General features: G+C 41.2%; 2 protein-coding genes across 5 annotated transcripts in view; both read right to left on the bottom strand.

The window, feature by feature from the left end:
* The window catches only part of RPS6KA3 (ribosomal protein S6 kinase A3), a 147,056-nt gene that overhangs the window by 106,884 nt on the left and 20,018 nt on the right, over positions 1–20,154 (bottom strand). For all 4 annotated transcript variants that reach the window (XR_015728253.1, XR_015728254.1, XM_087871355.1 and 1 more), the window contains exons 3-5: positions 15,667–15,783; positions 14,530–14,611; positions 13,403–13,483 (exon numbers count right to left, since the gene is read on the bottom strand). Coding sequence is in view for 2 of the 4 variants with exons in the window: in XM_087871355.1 (XP_087727481.1) it covers positions 13,403–13,483; positions 14,530–14,611; positions 15,667–15,783 (280 nt within the window). In the remaining 2 variants the exon portion in view is untranslated. The remainder of the gene's footprint in view (positions 1–13,402; positions 13,484–14,529; positions 14,612–15,666; positions 15,784–20,154) is intronic.
* On the bottom strand, positions 4,565–7,733 carry LOC148113475 (uncharacterized). The gene is made up of 2 exons (XM_087871357.1): positions 4,795–7,733; positions 4,565–4,628 (listed from the first exon to the last, which is right to left on the bottom strand). The coding sequence occupies exon 1, from the start codon at positions 6,715–6,717 to the stop codon at positions 4,840–4,842; it is 1,878 nt and encodes a 625-aa protein (XP_087727483.1). The 5' UTR covers positions 6,718–7,733; the 3' UTR covers positions 4,565–4,628; positions 4,795–4,839.

The following is a 20,154-nucleotide window of genomic DNA, read 5'->3' as shown; positions in this document are numbered from 1 at the left end:
AAATTGGAAATAAAATAAAATAAAATAAAATATTGCAAAGACAGTTTAATATGTTTTTTTTTAATTGAAAAGTTTTATAGGAAATACAAACATTTTCTCCCCCCCACCCTTTCCCCCTCCCGTCCTTCCCACCCACCCCCCTCCCTAGACTTCCCAGAACAGGCACAGGGTATAGCATTCACAAACATAAAGCTAAAATATGCTAACAAATTATTGCATTCATATTCTCCCTAAATCTTTAACTCCTTATAACTCAAAAACTATAAACATAAACTACTCAAAAATATTTCATTCATAAACTATATGAATCTTCTTGTTCGGATACTTTTTTTGTATATAGTCAATCCATCTTCTCCATTCTGATATGTATCTTTCATTTGAATGATCTTTAAGATATGATGAAATATTTGCCATCTCTGCCAGATGCACAACTTTTAATGTCCATTCCTCAATGGTAGGTGGATCTTCCTTCTTCCAGTACTGTGCCACCAGTAACCTGGCAGCTGTTATTAAATTCAAAACCAACTTAGTCTCTATTACAGTACAATCCATGACTATTCCCAACAAAAAAAACTGTGGTATAAATTTAATTTTCCTTAAAATATTTTGAATAATCCACCATATTTTTATCCAAAAAGCCTTAATTTTTTTACATGTCCACCATATATGAAAATATTCACATTCACATCGCCAACACTTGGGTTGTAAATTTGGATACATGCAAGCTAGTTTTTTTGGGTCAAAATGCCATCTATAAAACATTTTGTAAAAGTTCTCTCTTAAATTTTGAGCTTGTGTGAATCTTACGTTTCTAACCCATATCTTTTCCCATGTATCCAACATTATTGGTTCACCTATGTATTGTACCCATTTTATCATACAATCCTTGACTAGATCTGTTTCCGAATCTATTTCCACTAATACATTATATAACCTTTTAATATGCATTTGACCTTTATCTCTTATTTGCTTTATCAAATTCTCATCCTGCTGCAAAATACCAGATTTTTGATCCTCTTTCCATCTGGCCTGCAGCTGACCATACTGAAACCAAGTCTTAATAATCCCTTCTTCTCTTAATTGCTCCATAGATTTTAATTGTAATCTAACTCCTTCCTTATAAAGGAGTTCCTTATATGTAAACTTATCTTGCTTTCGCTCCAAATATATATTCTCTATCGCGTGTCTGGGTACTGTCCATATTGGTAATTTATCCTTTAGTTTATATTTATACTTTTTCCAGACACGCAGTAGAGCATTTCTTAATATGTGACTTTTAAAAGTCTTATCTACTTTCTTGTCATACAATAGATAAGCATGCCAGCCGTAGACCAGACCATATCCTTCAATATTCAGTATCTCTTCCTCCGTTAAATTTATCCAATCTGTAATTGCTGAGAGGGTAGCAGCTTCATAATACAGTCTTAAATTGGGCATTTTAAGACCACCTCTTTCTCGGGTGTCTTGCATTATCTTTTGATTAACTCGTGGTTTCTTCCCTGCCCACACAAATTTGTTTATGCCCTTCTGCCATTCCTTCAAATTTTCATCTTTTTTAAGTGTAAGTATCATTTGAAAAAGAAATAAAAATCTTGGTAAAATATTCATTTTTACAGCAGCTATCCTACCCAGCAAAGACAGTTGCAATTTCTTCCAATTTTCCATCTCTTTCTGTATTTTTTGCCATAACGGTTCATAATTATGTTGATATAATTTCGTATTTGCAGTCATAATATAAACCCGTAAATATTTAACCTTCTTAACTATTTCAAATCCTGTTAACCTTTCTATCTCTTCTTTCTGGCTTCTGTCCATATTTTTAGCTATTATCTTTGTTTTAGCTGTATTTATTTTAAAACCAGATACTTGTCCATATGAGCAGTTTATATCCATCAAGGCTGTAATTGATTGTACCGGTTGGGCTAAGGTAACCATCAGGTCGTCCGCAAATGCTCGTAGCTTATATTCATGCCGTCTAATTCTAACTCCCTTTATTATATCAGTCCCACGTATTTTGTTTAATAAAATTTCCAGCGTCGACTTCCGCTTGGCTCCGCAAGCTTTGAAGACACTCTTTTACGAGCGCCCGATCCCTGGTTCCGTAAAAGCCCCAGAACAGCCGAAAAACAGCTGTCTGGAGGCTTGGAACCCTCTCCCCAGGCAAAGGGGAGAGAGAAGAGTCGACAGGTGGAGGTAGAGCCCAAGTGCACTAGGAGAAATCCTGGGGCACAAAGGGTGTGGGCTCCCTATAGAAGCCTGTCAAGCTGCTCCGGACCAGGGAAGACTCCGTGAAAGCGGAGCTAGAAGCTGTGACCAAAATCTGCTGAAAATCAACGGGGGGACTTTTAACATCTTTACTTTGATTGCAGACAGAGCAAATCAGGAGAAAACAAAAGGAAAACTTGCAAGTAACACTTTAACTCCGTTTTAAAATGCAGAAAATGGCGCCTGAGGGCGGGAGGAGGAAACTACCAGGGAAAGTGCTTGTTAAGGCTTGTTAAAGTTTGCAACAGTGATACAGCTACTGGATTACATCCTAAGAGAAAGTTTTAAAGGGGAAGCGTCCATGGAAAGAATTTGGTATTGAGGAAAAGAATTTGGTACTGACCTTAACTAAAATCTGGTTTTTATACTGAGTGGAAAAGAGTTGAATTGTTGTCCTGATAGCTGGATGAATACAAAGTGGCTGAAATATGGCTGACAACAGGGCTGGTGAATCAGCAAATTCCCAAGCCGTGACAGTCCAGGCTTTTCAAGAACTTTTAGACTCTTTTACTCCAGCCCTGTTGAATACAATTGAAAGGGCTTTTTCAAAAAACAGCTTGGGAAAATATAAACAGTTGTTAAAGGGACAGCAGGAAATTATTCAGAAGAATTTGTTTTTGGAAGATCAGGAGATGGACAGGATTAAGAGACTGGCTGGCACAGTTGAAACAAAGATTTTGGTGGACGTTTCCATTCAAATGACAGAAAAGCAACAAATAGTTTCTTTATTGCAAGCTGACAATCTTTATGGCAACAAATTTTGGTTATATGGACAAAGAAATGGACTGAATGATTATACAAGCAAGAAGAGATGAACTGGGGATTTCAAGTTAGAAAACGCGACCTCAAGAAGAAAGCGAGTATTTCAGAAACATCAACCTCAAATCACCATTTTAAAAGTTTCAAAAATAAAACGGGGGGGGGGGGCGCTGTTGAAAGAATTTATAAAAAAAAAGGATTGGAAAAAATATAGAAAGAAGAGAAGAGAAGATTAAGAAAGATATCTTCCCGTGGATTTTGAAACTGGCATCGGACAAATATGTGTTTTAATGGTATTAAGAGATTTATAAAATGTTTAACATAAGGTTATATTATTTTAAAAGATATATGAGATAAATTGTATAGGCTTCTAAGATGCCTAACCCTTTGAAGGAAAGAGGATTAATGTTAAATTCAGAATTTTATTGCAAAATGATAATTAGTTTTGGATAGTAAAGGGCTGCTCTCTAAAAAGTTAGAGGTATTAAGACGGTTAATTGAAAATTTGAAAGATATCCTCCTGTAGATTCTGAAATTTATATTTGGTAAACAAGTGTTTCAAAGGTACCAAGAGATTTTTAAAATGCTTAACATAAGACTACATTATTTTAAAAGATATATGTGATAAAATGTGTAAGATTTTAAAATGAAAAATTCTTTTTTCTTTTTTTTTTCTTTTTCTCTTTCTTTTTTCTCTTTGAAGGAAGAGGATTAATGTTAAACTCAGAATTTCACTAGGGAGTAATGTTTAAAAAGAATGATGTTTGAGGGTACAGAAATGAAATTTATTCATGATTTTTACTGTTTGTAAGACTGCTAAAGTATCGGATTATACATCAAGGAAAAAAAATTTTTTATAAGCAGGAAGAATGAACTTAATTTAATTGGTTTTGAGAATATATAAAAGGGAGGTTGATGAATTGGAGCAAGGGAGTTAAAGAACATGTGAGAGTTTTGAACTTTATAATTTGTTAGCTTATTTTAGCATATGTTTGTTAGATGCTATACCCTGTTTTTGCTCTGGGAAGTCAGGGTGGGGTGGGGTGGGTGGGATAAGGGATGTGTGGGGGGGGGAAGTGGTCAATAGAGAAATGTTGTGCAGAAGAAAGTATATTCTATGAGTAGAATATAGGAGTTGCTCAGACACTAAAGGAGGAAAATATTTCACAGCAAAGAAGTTAGAAAGGAGAGAGGAGGAGGGGGTAGGAAGAGGAGAGGGAGGGTGAGGAATGGAAGAAAGGAGAGGAGGAAGGTAAAGGAAGGGGACAGGAGTAGGAGTGAAGGCGAAAAGGGGGGAAAGAAGAGAGAGGTGGGGAAAAGGGAAAGGAAGTAGGATGAGGGGGAGAGGAGGCAGGAGAAAGTAGGAGAGAAGAGGAGGGAGGGAAGGGAAAGAAAGGAGGAGAAGAAGAAGGTTTGTTGTGGAATGAGGGGAGAATGGACGTTGGTCTTACCTGATACGTCCGTTCTCGAGTAGATAGAAACGCCAGTCAGGCTGGGAAAACGGCTCCTTTATCCAGCGTGGACCGGGTCTGCACTAATTTAAATAACTCCGCCCTCTTCTCCAGTGTTTCGGCGAGGGCCGTAGTGCAGACCGTCGTGTCATCCTGAAATGAGAGAGAATTAATATCCAAACCCCCCTCCCATCCAAACCGGAAGGCCGGACCAGGGTGGGGCTGACTGGCGTTTCTATCTACTCGAGAACGGACGTATCAGGTAAGACCAACGTCCATTCTCCGAGATGAAGAAACGCCAGTCAGGCTGGGGACATACCAAAGCCAGTTGTCACCAGGGAGGGGAAAGTCCGGGCCGCCGGTTCTAAGATCGAAGCACCTCCTGTAGGACCCGGCGACCAAAGGCAGCGTCCGCGGAGGCGAAGGAATCCACCCGGTAATGGCGAATGAACGGTGAGATCGATGTCCATGTTGCTGCCCGGCAAACTTCTTCTAGAGTGGCTTGAGTGGCCCAAGCCGCCGAAGTGGCAGCGCTCCTCGTTGAGTGCGCAGTAATGTGAGGTGGAACTGGAAGGTGTTGTTGTTGATAGGCCGTGGCGATCGTAGCCCTGATCCAGCGACCCAGAGAGGTACTGGAGACTCTGGTCCCGATGGAAGCAGGCTGAAAGGATATGAACAGAGCCTCCGTCCTACGTAGGGGGGCTGTCCGAGAGATGTAAATTTTAAGCGCCCGACGGACGTCGAGGAGATGCCAGGACTTTTCCAACCGGTGAGCAGGTCGAGGACAAAAATCCGGAAGGACGAGCTCTTGAGCTCGGTGGAATCTAGAGTTGATTTTGGGTAAGAAAGCCGGATCAAGGCGGAGAACCACCCTGTCCGTATGAAAAATGCAGAGATCGCTGCGGACAGATAGAGATGCCAGTTCAGAAATTCGTCGGGCTGAGGTTATGGCAACCAGGAATGCCACCTTGAAAGACAAAAAACGGAGGGACACCTGACGGAGGGGTTCAAACGGAGACAGAGTTAAGGCGTTTAGGACCTTGTTGAGGTTCCATGTGGGGAAGCGATGAATTGGGGGAGGACGGAGGTTGACCGCCCCCCGAAGGAAGATGCGAATATGAGGGTGACGGGCGATAGAGTCCGGAGAATTGCAGGAGAGAATTGAGGCGATAGCAGCCACTTGTCGTCGTAGGGTATTTGGAGTCAAGCCGGAATCAAACCCATCCTGAAGAAAGGAAAGGACTTGAAGGACTGAAGCTGACAGTGGGTCGGTGGAGGATTTTCGACACCATTTGGAAAAGGCCTGCCACGTAGCTTCATAAATCCGTGAAGTAGATGGACGGCGAGCTGCTTGCATCGTGGAAATTACCCTGGTAGGGATTCTGGCCTCCTTTAAAAGGAACCGCTCAGCCTCCAGGCGGTTAGATGGAGCCAAGCGGGGTCCGGGTGATGAAGAGACCCTTGAGTGAGTACTATCCTGGAGTCCGGAATGCGCCAATGCGGCGCTACCGACAGAGAAAGAAGGTCCGCATACCAAGGCCTGCGGGGCCAGTGAGGCGCGATGAGGATGAGTTCCGCCTTCACTTCCAACATCTTTCTGAGTACTCGGGGAATGAGAGGCAGAGGGGGAAAGGCATACAGGAGGCCTGGTGGCCACGGGTTGCGGAGGGCATCCGTGGCCTCGGCTCGAGGGTCTGGAAAGCGAGAGAAGTACCTGGGGAGCCTGTTGTTCAGGTTCGAGGCAAAAAGGTCGACCACTGGGAGGCCGAAACGGTTCGTGATCTCGTGGAATAGAGGGAGGGGAAGACTCCACTCCCCGTGGTCCAGCCGTGACCGGCTGAGGGCATCCGCTTGAATGTTGCTTGTCCCCGATATGTGATCCGCCCTTATTGAGGCGAGATGCGCTTCGGCCCACCGACCCAGGAGGACCGTCTCTGCCAGCAGGGCTCTGGAGTGAGTCCCCCCCATCTTGTTTATATGAGCCTTTGTGGCCATGTTGTCGGTTAGAACAAGAATGTCTTTGCCCTCTACCAGAGGTTGGAAGCGGAGAAGAGCTAACCGGACTGCGCGTAGCTCCAGATAATTGATGTTGTGGAGGAGGTCCCTCTGGGACCACTGACCCTGAGCCATGTGGTGAAGAACATGGGCCCCCCAACCTGTCAAGCTGGCGTCCGTTGTGATGACCAGTCGAGAAGGCTCTCTGAAACATGAGCCTTTGGAGATAGCGTCCGAAGTCCACCATCTAAGGGAAGAGATGACTAATCGAGGCAGGCGGACACAGGATTGGGAGGAACTTTGACCCGATCGTTGATGGGGAAGGAGAAGCCACTGGAGCTCTCTACTATGCAACCGGGCCCATGGGACAATCCCAAACGTGGATACCATTTTGCCAAGAAGGCAAGATAACTTTAACAGGGAAGCAGACCTTTGTGAGATGCATTGAGTGGCCAAGGCCTTCAGACTGACTTGGCGATCGGGTGAAAGGAAAACCTGGGAAGAAATTGTATCAATGGACGCCCCAAGATGGACAATGCGGGTAGACGGTGAAAGGTGGCTTTTGGCCCAATTTATGGAGAAACCATGGCCTTGTAAAAGGGCCAGTACCGTAGAAAGGTCCGAGAGTGCCGTAGAAACCGAAGAGGACATAACTAAAATGTCATCCAAATAGAATTGTAAGCGAATGGGGAGGGAGCGAATATGTCCAATTAAGGAGGCCATAATCTTCGTAAAAACCCTAGGGGCTGAAGACAGACCGAAGGGCAGGGCACGGTACTGGAAATGGGAACCTCTGTAGTGGAAACGAAGAAATTGGCGGTGGGAAGGGTGGATAAGGATGTGGAGATAGGCCTCCGTTAAGTCAATAGAAGCAAGAAAATCACCGGGCCTGAGACATTCCAAAATAGAAAACAAAGTGTGCATCTTGAACCGGCGGTAGGTTATGTACCGGTTCAAGGCCTTGAGATCTAAAATGGGCCGCCAGCCTCCCGAGGATTTCCTTACAATGAAGAGGCGGGAGTAAAAACCCAGGCCCCGTTGTTCAGGGGGAACGGGTTGAACGGCCCTAATAGCCAAGAGGTGGGTTATGGCCGAGGAAACAAGAGCTTGTTTAACAGGATCCTTGGAGACAGGACAGGACAGAAAAACTGAGGGGGGAGGGGAAGAAAATTCCAACAAAAGACCTGTTTCTATAGTTGACAAAACCCAAGCGTCAGAAATAGAAGACCGCCATTGGTTATAAAAAAGAGAAAGGCGGCCCCCAATGGGAGGTTCCCCTTTGGACCTATCTACCTCTGCGTTGAAAACGACCCCTTCCCCCCCGAAAGGACCGTCTAGGTGGGAAACGACCCCCCGATCTGACCTGAGAGTCGGGTTGGGATGATCTTGGCTGGGACGTGCGTTGGAAGCGTTTTTTCGGCGCGCTTGTCCTCAGGACGCAGAAAGTCTTCTGGCGGTCCCGTGGGATGAGAGGGGTTGGACAACGCCACGATAGGAGCATCCACAGTGGGAGGCTGAAGTAAATCAGACATAGCTGAAGCTGCGTTGTAGAGGCGTTTGTCCAGGTTATTAGGACTTGGACCAGCCCCCGGCAGAGACCATTGGCGACGAAGAACATCCAGGAACAGTTTTGGTGCTGGGATGGTCTCAGGCGCCACAGTTGGTTCCGCGAATAAGGCTGAAGCTGGGTCAGCAGAGGAAGAAGAGACCTCCGAAGATGGCACTTCGCCTAAACGGGTGGTAGCTATGGCTTTAAAGAGGAGAGAGCGGAACATTTGAGGACGAAAGAGCCCTATAAAGGGGGACTGGTCTGGGCTCAGACCTTCATCCTCAGAAAGAGCGGAGTCCGGGGCCTCGTCGGGTTCAGAGATGGTTGCTTCTTCTGCGGCCAATTCCAATTCGTCTTGATCCATCTCCGAGGAATGATCCGTAGTTGAAATATGATGAAACTCCCCGGTAGAGGATTGAGCTGGGGCTGGAGCAGAAGGCTGAAGCCCTGCCTGTTGGAGGCATTGGGCAAAGCTCTGGCGGAGAGCTCTGGTGAGGAGAGCTTCAAATGCCTCTGGGAGAGGAGGAATAGGCTCCTGGAGAGATGGAGAAAGTACAGGAGCAGGAGGCTGGGCTGTCTGACAGGGGCTGGGAGAAGGAACTGGTCCAGCCTCGGTCTGGAAGAGAGGCTCCTTACCCGGAGGGAGGGCAGGCCCCAACGGGGCTGGGCGGTCAGGGGACAGGCTCCTTATACTGCGGGCCTCCTCTTGGATAACTGGCCCTGAAGCGGCAACTGGAAGGGGGCGCTCAGGAGGCATGGGTGTTACTCTAGAGGAAGCCTTGTTAAAGGCCTTCTCCATGGCCTTGTGGCGCCTCTGTTCCTCCTTGGAAGGCGCTGCCGGTATCTTTTTGGCCTTGTGAGACCTCGTTGGTTTGGCCAGGCCAGAAGGACCCTCTAGAGGATCAGCGGATGAGTGATCGTGGCCGGAGGACTTGTGAGAGTGCTTACGGCCCCTGTTCTTCTCAGCCATTGCCCAGTTAAATTTTTTTTTTTTTTGCCTTTTAAAATGGCCGCCGTCACAAACGCGCCAAAATAAACCGCTTCTGTGAGTTGTTGAAAGTGAATGCTGTGCCTCCTTAAATGGCCGCCGTCCCCAAGCGCGCCAAATAAAAACCGCCCAGTAACTTACTGAAACGAGTTGCTCCGAAGAATCCTCAGCGCTCGCAGCGGGAGGCAAGCAACGTGACGGGATCGCTAGCTCTAGGCTATTAATGCGATCAGAGGGCTAGTAGATTGTAGGAGAGCTGCTGCTTGGCTAATCGCCTTTAAAACGCAGCGCTGGTTGAGGAAATTGCCGTTCACGAGGGAATCTGTCGGCCGACAGATTCCAAGCCGGAGCCCCGGCTGGCGGCAATCCAATAAGCTTCCCACCACAAGAAGGAGATTTAGGAAGTCTAATTAGCTAAATTCTTTGAAATATTGCTGAAATGCTAGCGAGAATGGAAGACACGACCATCCAGCGAGGACCGAGTCGAAACACTGGAGAAGAGGGCGGAGTTATTTAAATTAGTGCAGACCCGGTCCACGCTGGATAAAGGAGCCGTTTTCCCAGCCTGACTGGCGTTTCTTCATCTCGGAGAAAGAGAAGAAGACCAACTCCGAATGTAATTAAAATGTCTTATTTTAATGCTTTCTTTAAGGGAAACATGTATATGTAGGATTTCTTATGTATAAGAATGTATAAGAAAATGTATAAGATGTATAAGAAAATGTACAATTTCTATGTGGGGAAGGGGAAAGGGTGGGGGGGAGAAAATTGTTTGTATTTCTTATAAAACTTTTCAATAAAAAAATTTTTTTCCAGCGTCAAAATAAACAATAATGGAGACAAGGGACAGCCTTGCCTTGTTCCTTTTTCTATATTAAAGTTATCTGTTAAACCACCATTGATTATTATTTGCGCTGTTTGTTTTTGATATATTGCCTTAATAATATTAAGACAGTTTAATATGTTAATGTCAGATCAAGTTGCAATGAATTTGCAATATGCTAAACATAATACTTTTTGTAACGCAAATAAACCAGGCAGGTGGTTAGCATATATGTTAAGGAAAAAACAAAAATCTCGTACAATAGAAAAAATAGAGTATAAAGGTAAAGAGGTATATCAACAGAATATGATTAAGAAAGCATTCTTAGATTTCTACACAAGGTTATATGCTGGTGATAATATACATAGTAATGATATAGAGAGATATTTGCAGAAGGAAAATATTCTTGCAATTACTGAGGAACAAAGGGAAAGATTGAATGTATTAATAACCACTGAGGAAATTCTTTTGGCAATTAAACAGTTAAAAAGTGGAAAGGCTCCTGGTACAGATGGCTTGACAGCAGTGTACTATAAAAATTTCCAATTAGAAATGGTAGAACCTCTTAAGGAGTTATTTGTTAAAATACAACAGGGAGGAGAAGTGCCTCCATCCTGGAGAACAGCTTTTATTTCCCTGATCCCGAAAGAAGATCAGGATCATAGTCAACCCAAAAATTACAGACCTATATCATTGCTTAATACAGATTATAAGATATTTGCAAAAATTTTGGCAAATAGATTAATGTCAGTTATGCAACAAGTGATTCATAAAGATCAAACTGGATTTATACAAGGGAGACAAATGAAAAGCAATGTAAGACAAATAGTTAATATAATGGAGTATTTGGGGAAGAACAACCAAGTCCCCGCGGTGCTTATGTTTCTGGATGCAGAGAAAGCGTTTGATCGACTGAATTGGCAGTTTTTATTGAAAGTAGCACAAAGGATGAAGTTGGGAGAGCATTTTGTACAGTCTATTAAGGCAATATATCAGAAACAGACAGCACAAATAATAGTTAATGGTAGTCTCACAGAAATATTTCAAATTGAGAAAGGAACAAGACAGGGATGTTCCTTGTCTCCTCTACTGTTTATTCTAACTTTGAAAGTATTGCTGAACAGAATACGGGATTCGGATAAGATACAGGGTATTAAAATCAAGCAACATGATTATAGATTACGAGCATTTGCAGATGATTTGGTTGTAACTTTAACCCAACCAATAAATTCAGTTACAGGTTTGATGGAGATAATTAGGCAATATGGTCAAGTGTCAGGGTTTAAAATAAATATAGGGAAAACAAAGATGATAGCTAAGAATATGAATACAAATCAAAAAGAAGATATGGAAAGAGTAACAGGATGCGAGATAGTGAAAAAGGTTAAGTACTTAGGAACTGTTATCACAACATCAAATGGGAAATTATACAAGCATAATTATGAATAGTTATGGCATAAAATACAGACAGAGATGGATAAATGGAAAAAATTACAACTGTCTTTGTTGGGAAGAATAGCAGTAGTTAAAATGAATGTTCTGCCCAAGTTTCTATTTCTTTTTCAAATGATACCAATACTTAAAAAGAATGCAAATTTGGAGGAATGGCAGAGAGGTATTAACAACTTTGTTTGGGTAGGGAAGAGACCAAGAGTTAAATTAAAAATAATGCAGGATATACGTGAAAGAGGAGGTTTGAAATTGCCCAATCTAAAATTGTATTATGAAGCGGCTGTTTTGTCAGCAATTAGTGATTGGATTAATTTAATAGATGAAAGAATATTGAACATTGAAGGGTATGATTTGTTAAATGGTTGGCATGCCTACTTAGTTTATGAGAAAAAGGTGGATAGGACTTTTAAAAGTCATATATTATGGAATGCCCTCCTGCGTGTTTGGAAAAAATACCAATATAATTTGAATGGCAACATACCCATGTGGGCAGTACCCAGACATGCGATAGAAAATATAAGTATAGAACAAGGACAAGATGTAATTACTTATAAAGAACTTCTGTTTACAGAAAGAAATGTACTACAGTTAAAGCCTTTGAATGTACTAAGAGAGGAAAGGGCAATTCAAACCCGGTTTCAGTATGGACAGCTGCAGAATAGATGGAAAAAAGATCAGAAAATTGGTATTATACAAAGTGAAGAAAATTTGATAAAACAAATTAGGGATCAGAGTAGAATGCATATAAAAAGGTTGTATAATAGTTTGATAGAAATAGATTCGGAGACAGAGTTAGTTAAAGATTGTATGATAAAATGGGCACAAAATTTTGAGGAACCAATAATGATGGAAACATGGGAAAGGATTTGGGTAAGAAATGTAAAATTTACACAAGCTCCAAACTTGAGAGAAAATTTTTATAAAATGTTTTATAGATGGCACTTGGATCCTAAAAAGTTAGCTTGTATGTACCCAAACTTACAACTAAATGTTGGAGATGTGATTGTGTTGATGCTACCTATTTTCATGTTTGGTGGACCTGAAAAAAGTTAAAGTATTTTGGATAAAAATATGGTGGATTATTCAAAATATTCTAAAAAAAAGGATAAAGTTTACTCCACAGTTGTTTTTGTTAGGTATAATTACAGATTGTACGGCTATAGAGACTAATTTGATTCTGAACTTAATAACTGCAGCAAGACTTTTGGTGGCGCAGTACTGAAAGAAGGAAGATTTACCTACTATTCAAGAATGGATGTTAAAAGTAGTAAATTTAGCAGAAATGGTGAAAATTTCGGCATATCAAAAGGACCACTCAAATGAGAAATATATGTTAGAATGAAAAAGATGGATTGATTATATTCAAGGCAAATATCGGACTAAAAAATTTCAAATAGCTTATGAATGATTAGAGAGATTTTATAAAATACTTAAATTTAGTTTAGTAAAAGGGGAGTTAAAAGTTCAAGAGCGGGATAGAGGCTATAGATAATTAGCTTATGTTAGCTTATGATTGTCAAATGTTATACCCTGTATTTTGCTCTGGGAAGTGGGGGGGGGGAGGGTTGGAAGGGGAGGAGGGAGGGGGAAGGGGAAATGTTTGTAAAACTTTTTAAAACTTTTCAATAAAAACAATTAATATCTGAGTGGCTTTTAAAATTATATTTTTAAAAGCTCAGTACTGGCTACTTATTGGTAGAATTCCACACATGAAATTCTCCTGTCAGAAAAAAAACATTTTCTAATTCCTTCTATTGCTAGACCATTCAATGTCAATCAATTTGTTAACTGTTAGGCAGGGTCAATATTTTTACTAAGACAACACATATTTTTGAAGCATTATACATAGTGGTTATATAGACCTGACCTTGGGGAAAGTATGAAAGAACCATTAAGGATGGACTTGGCAATATATTACACAGTCCAAAAATTGAAGGAAGCATGAGGAAGAAACTTAAAGTAACCCCACCTTGATTTTGGGCTTCAAAATTCTGTTGTTATACCCTCCAACAATAAGCTAGCAGTCTTGGAATCTCAGACGTATCTGGATTTTTTTACCTGGCCTACCACACAGATATTCTAATCATATTTCATTGATTTGCAAAATGTATTAAACTTACCATAATGTAACTTGACAATAAAGGGATGGTTAACTTCTACTAAAATGTCACGTTCCATTTTTGTCCGAACACGATCACGAACTATAAAACATTTAGTTCAAATTAATAGCTACTAAGTCAATTTGGACCTTTTGTTTTGGAATATCTAGTTATCTCAGCCCAAATGCTTTCTAGAACCAATGTAATATAAAACGTAGTAAATTGGCAGTTAGCCAATCAAATACTTTTTTCCCCTTCCACTCAATTATGAATGATTCCTAGAAACTGCCTGGACAAGTCCCTACAAGTCCCTTGGCAAGGTTTTTCAGAAATGGTTTGCCCCTGCCTCTTTCTTAGGACTGAGAAAAAGTGATAAGCCCAAGGTCACCCAGCTGACTTTGTGCCTAAGGTGGGACTAGGTCACAATCTTCCCGTTTCTACCCTAATATCTTAACCACTACACCAAACTGGCTCTCAATCAAATGCTACTTGATAGCTAAAACAGACAAGTCTGCTGATGCCAACCTGTATTTCAGACTAGTAGACAAGCGGTGGCATAGGCAATTATTACTATGAGCCGTGGTGGCGCAGTGGTTAGAATGCAGTACTGCAAGCTACTTCTGCTGACTGCTGGCTGTAGTTCGGCAGTTCAATTCTCACTGGCTCAAGGTTGACTCAGTCTTCCATCCTTCCAAGGTCAGTAAAATGAGATCCCAGATTGTTGGGGGCAATATACTGATTCTGTAAACTGCTTAGAGAGGGCTGTAAAGCTCTGTAAGCATTTAGTCTATTGCTAAATGCTATTATCATCACTTTAATAATTTCAGGATTGTTCTTCAAAAATATTGGGCATCACTAGTCTAATCTCTCCACAAAAGCACTGAATTACAAATACAAATAGGTGATCAAGGAGCTACTAATTTTATTATATTTCTACCACCACCACCCCAGCAATTTGTATGTAAAATAAATTATTAAACAATTGAATATTTGGCATAACAGCACCTTGACAACCTTCACTAACTTCTTCCTGAATGCAGGTAGTCCTCACTTAGCAACTCCCTCATACACTCAGTGACTGTTCACAGTGATAATTATGATGAAAAAGTAACTTTTTCTTTAAAAAATCTATAGGTTTCATAATTTACCTTTCAATGTTGCCTTTTTAAGCACTTTCATTGCATACAGCTGTTTGGCATCAGATCCTGAGATTTTTTTCACAAGAAATACCTGTAGCAAGCATAAGTAAAGCCTTTTTAATGTCAAACACATCAATGTTATTGTAATAATCAGTTGAATTGTCCAACAATATAAAAACTAGGACTCTACAAAGGTTTAAAAAAATGTTAAAGTGAATGGGGCATTAACAAAGCACCCCCTTCTGAATCCTTACAGTAAATGTAAGAATTTCCAGCATCAGAAGCTGCTCCTAGCTGTCTATAAAGTATGTACATATGCATCTATACCTATTTAACTTCAGTGGAAAAACGATGTAGTTGTACATGTATATCACTTGCAAAAATAGATGGGAATAGATTCCAAAGCAGTTGCATCAACCTGCACAAAGCAGCCCTTTTAACAATTTGGCACACACATGCAAAATTTATTAATAATGGTTTCAATTCTGCAGTTTGCAGGGGAATAAAATATGAAAAAGCCTGTGACTTCAGTTAGAGGAGTATGGCTGATCAGCACATACCAAATAATATTATTCAAATATAAAGTTCCCAAATGTTTTATATGCTTCTAGTCTAAAAAAAAGTCCTGCCTACCTCAAAGTTAGGCTATTTAGTACTTTGATTAGATCCTGAAAAGGTCCTTTGAAGGTTGTAGGAAAATGAAAGTAACTTTGTCTGTGACTCTTAAAGCAGCGGTATCTGTTTCCATAATCATATGGCAGCTGGATCTTGGGAAAAGATGTGATTGTACTGAGGAGTTGTAGACGGATGCTATATTCATGGTCCTGTATGTGCCAAAGCACTCTGAACCAGAATCCAAAGTATTGCAGAGTTTTATTAATGAAACAAGTTTTATATATTAATTTAACCATGGAGAATTGTGAGGAAGTATATTAAATTTATTTTGTTCTCTATTCATAATTTGTGAACAATCATTCTTAGATATTCAAATCTGAGCTTGGACAGAAAACTAGGAAACAATTAAAGAACCTGTAGAAAGATTTGATAGGTGGAATTTAAAAACTAGATGTTCATTTAGGGAATTCTGATTAGTATAGGCTGCGGCAAATACTATGGTAGCTTTTACATATCCAAAGTGTCTCTTACCTTTCCAAAAGATCCCTGGCCTAGTACTTTAAGGAGTTCAAATTGTGAAGGATCTGCTTTTTCATGCCCTTCTTTGACATGATATGTTATTGCAATCTCTTTAATACTGCCTTCTTCCTAGAAAATAAAATTAGTTCAATGGAGTTGTCATTTTTAAAAATATGTTTATTAGGAGATAATATACAATAATAAAAGGAAACATACAATATAAATTTAAAGAAAAGAAAAAGTGGAAGTGGATGTTAAAAAAGTAAATGGAGGAAAGAAAAGAAAAAGAATAAAGAATTTATATAAAAGATCGACTTCATTTTCTTTACAGCAGATAAATAAATTCAATGTCAACCCTCCTTTTTTAAGGTTATGTCATAATCCCATTCTTTCCATACTTTCCTTTTCTAAACATCGAATCCATAAATCAACAGTTCATTTTTTCCATTGCCAGAAAAAAGTCCATAAATGGTTTCTAGTCACTAATAAAAGTACTTGTTTCCTTTCCCCTAACTAAACAAGTCAATTTTGCACTGAGTGGAGTTTATTTCAGAAGATTTTTTTTAAAGACACATTTAATGAAAAAAACATGAACAATACAAAAACAGATTTCAATGAATATAATTTTGATGCAACAGGAAAAACAGACAAGTAGACATGATTAATGCTGCACTAAACTGTACACTCTGGATGTCATAGCAAAAAAATTCAGAAGTTCCCATTATGAAGCATATAAGAAATGAGAAGCACTGATTTGGACAGCTCCTTTCCATGTCTACATTTAGCACAAAGTAATTAGACTTACTAAAGAAGTTTCTAGATTACTCTAGGTTCCACTAATCAAAGAAATGTGTTTATATCTCTATTTAAACATTTATTCACTAAAAGCAGTCGTGTTTGTATCTAGTCACTCCTCCAAGGTCAAACAGGGCAATGTATACAAAATGTTTATTTTAATCATCTTTTGAAAATAAGATTAGGCTCAGTCAAACCATGGCTCCCCACTTCCTTCCCCGAAGACAAAATTGATGCTTCGGAGTTAAAATGGCTGGATACTAGCTGGATCTCCAAAAGCCAGTTTTTCATTCCTGATCTAAGTAAATTGATTAGTGGCACATTTAGAAGAAATGATAATTTATTTAAGCAACTAAACTAGATTAAGGATATCAGAAACTGGACAGAGTGTATCAGCATGAATTAGCTGCAATAACTTGACACTGATACATTAGTTATTGAAACAAATATCGTGTTTCCCCGAAAATAAGACCTGGTCTTATTTTCTTTTGGTTTATTTTTGGGGATGTCTTTTTTTCTTCATCTTCCCTCTCTCCTCCACCTGTCTGTCCCACTGCAAGGCCACCACAGAGCTCCTGACCGCTGAAGCTGCCTCATTCATCATGGTTTTGATTTTGCTTGAGATGCAGGAGAGAGAGAAAGATCAGAGGTGCCTGCACAATGGGCGGGCAGAATGAGGAAAACACTTTCAGAAAGTGATCTGCAGGTGGGGAGGATTTTCCTGCTGATCCTCCTTTCCTTGGGGATGATTTATGCGAGAACAAAGCAAACCCTTTCGGTCTAACTGCATAAACCCCTACAGGCTGGCGGAAAGTGGGTTGGGTGAGCTACTGCTTCGGCGGGCAGGGGCTCTGTGGCAGCCTTGCAGTGGGACAGACGGATTTGCACCTCAAAACCCCATCTTCCCTGCCTACCAAGCCAGGCCAGGCGGTCTTCTCTCATCTTCTCTATAATTGGTGTCACACCAAAATGTTGTCAAATGGTGTCATTTGTGATGTGGTCAAGAAGGGAGATGCCCGATATCCAATGGAGCATTTGCATTTCCATGGTATGGAAATACTTTTCGATCCCTGTTGTTGTTGCCCAGCATTCAGTGCCATACAGTGCAACAGGGCAGATGGTTGTCTTGTAAATCTTAAATTTAACACGGGTTGGCATTCATCTGTCATAACACACCAGTGAGTTCTTGCCAACACATCTAGGCTGCATTCACCCTTGCTCACACTTCGCCATTGACGTCGCCATTGCCTTGGAGGTGGGATCCCAGATACCGAAAAATGTCCAGCTTCTTTAGCTTTTCTCCATTGATTTGAAACGTTCCAGTCTGTCAGCTTTCTTGATGTTGAGGCAGAGTCCGAAATGGTCGAGATGATTATTCCATGTTTGAACTTGCTGCTGTAGTTTGCCTCTGGTTGTGAAAGCAAGCATATCATCATCAGCATAGAGCAGGGGTGTCAAAATGGATTTCTTCGAGGGCTGGATCAGCACTGTAGTTCTCAGTGGGCCAGAGGGGGGAGACAGGACGGACGCCTCCTGCAGCACCCTGCCGGCCAAAATGGGGTACAGGAAGGCCACGCACCTCTGCCCCGTTTTTGGCTTGAACGGCCTCCTGCAGCACTTTACTGGGCAAAACAGGACATGGGAGGCTTGTACTCCCCGTCATGCCTCGTTTTTGCCCTCCATGGCCTCCTGTAGCACTCTGCTGGCCAAAAACGGGTTCCACGTGGCCCATTTTCAGTGTGGCCTGTTTTTGCCGGCAGAGTGCTGCTGGAGGCCGGGGAAGCCAAAAACAGGTCAGGGGGGGCGCGCACGCAGCCCATTTTAGCTAGCAGAGACACCACGGGCCAGTCCTTTCGATATTTCCAGGCCGGCCCCATAGGCTGGATTTAAGCACCCCGCGGGCTGGATCCAGCCCGCAGGCCTTGAATTTGATACCCCTGGCATAGAGTATAGTCCAGGGTGTGTTCTACTGCAGGTCATGTGTGATGGTATCCAGTGGTGGAATTCAATTTTTTTTACTACGGTTCTGTGGGCGTGGCTTGGTGGGTGTGGCAGGGAAAGTATCCTGCAAAATCTCTATTCCCATCCCACTCTGGGGCCAGCCAGAGTGATCTGTCCCCATCTACACACACACACAAACACAGCCAGCCGAGGGTTAAGAAAGTACTTGGCATGCACACAGGTCGTTATCTCAAACTTGGCAACGATATAAGCACCGTCTGCCAAGAGCTTTACTGCAACAGATAACATAAAATTACATACGCATTGCAAATAGTCCAGCAAAACAATATCCCTTCGACAGCTTCAGACGTTCTTCAAGTGACTAGCCAGAATTAGTTTTTGTTCGTCACGGAGTTTTACCAGCCACCACCCTCTCTTATATAGTCTCTGGGGTGTGGTCCAGTGACTCAGTTCTAATCCCTAGCACGCCTCCTTAACTGCTGCAACTGTTTATCACGCCTTCGTTGGCGTGCATCCAGGAACGACGGCTCTTCTTCCTCGCTCTCATCAGAAACACCTGGCTCCTGGCTAATCTCCTCTCCCTCGGCCAGCACCTGAGACAGTGCCAGAGGGGAGGGGCCTGGAGAGGGAGGCCTGGCTGACTCCTCTCCCTCATGTTCGGAGCCTTCTTCCTCCGATGAGATAGGCTCAGAGGGCGGGGCCACAACACAGAGGTAGTATTTGCCGGTTCTCTGAACTACTCAAAATTTCCGCTACCGGTTCTCTAGAACCTGGCAGAACCTGCTGAATTTCACCCCTGATGGTATCCATGACCAGTATAAACAAAAGTGGTGACAGTGCAGCCTTGGTGTATCCCAACCATCACTGGGAATCTGTTGGAGACCAGTTGGGCAACTCACTTGGCTGCTGATGTTGTGTGGCATTTTGACCCAGTCAATGAGTGGTTCAGGTACTCCGTGATCCCGCAGGGCATACCAGATCAGTTTCATTATATTTATTTATTTTATTTTTGTAATAAGTTTTTATTTTATTTTATAAAATACAAAAATTCCAATTTCAATTGAATAGTGTATTGACTGGGTACAACTTATTTTAGGAAATAATAATCAAAATGTTTACAACAATATTCATTGCATTAGTATCAATAACAACAACAACCTCATATATTTTAAGAAGATAGTTGGTTGATACCTAGACGCTGGCAGCAATCCGTATCAACCATTAGCACCAGTCAATGGTATTTATGACATATCTTTAAATGTTCAGTTAACTGAGTTTCATGTTTAATGAATAAAATAATAATAACCATATTTATTTAACCAATTTAAGATACCTTCCTTATATCACTAATCCTTCTATATATTTCCCTATTTCTAGTTCCTGTTTTTGTCAGCTAACCATTGATAAAATAAATCCCATCGAAAAATATTCAGTTTCTTTCTTTTCCTTAATTATTAGTGTTAGTTTATCCATTTCTGCACATTCTAATACTTTTTAAATCACATTTTCATCTGTTGGGATCTCTTCACTTTTCCATTGTTGTTCAAATACTATTCTAGCTGCAGTCAATACATGTAAAATCAAATATACATTATAGTTTCATTATATTTAGAAATGTCAGATAAATGAGTCAGAAGGCATATTACATCCATGTATTACATTTTATATCAAAATTTGAATCTAGTTTGATCCCTGTTGTTGACTAAGTAAACGAATGAGGATATTCAATGGAATCTAGACTAC

Source organism: Pantherophis guttatus, chromosome 5, assembly GCF_059756535.1.
Source record: "Pantherophis guttatus breed Tessera chromosome 5, ASM5975653v1, whole genome shotgun sequence".
Lineage (NCBI taxonomy): Eukaryota > Metazoa > Chordata > Lepidosauria > Squamata > Colubridae > Pantherophis > Pantherophis guttatus.
This window is presented reverse-complemented; position numbering and strand designations above follow the sequence as displayed.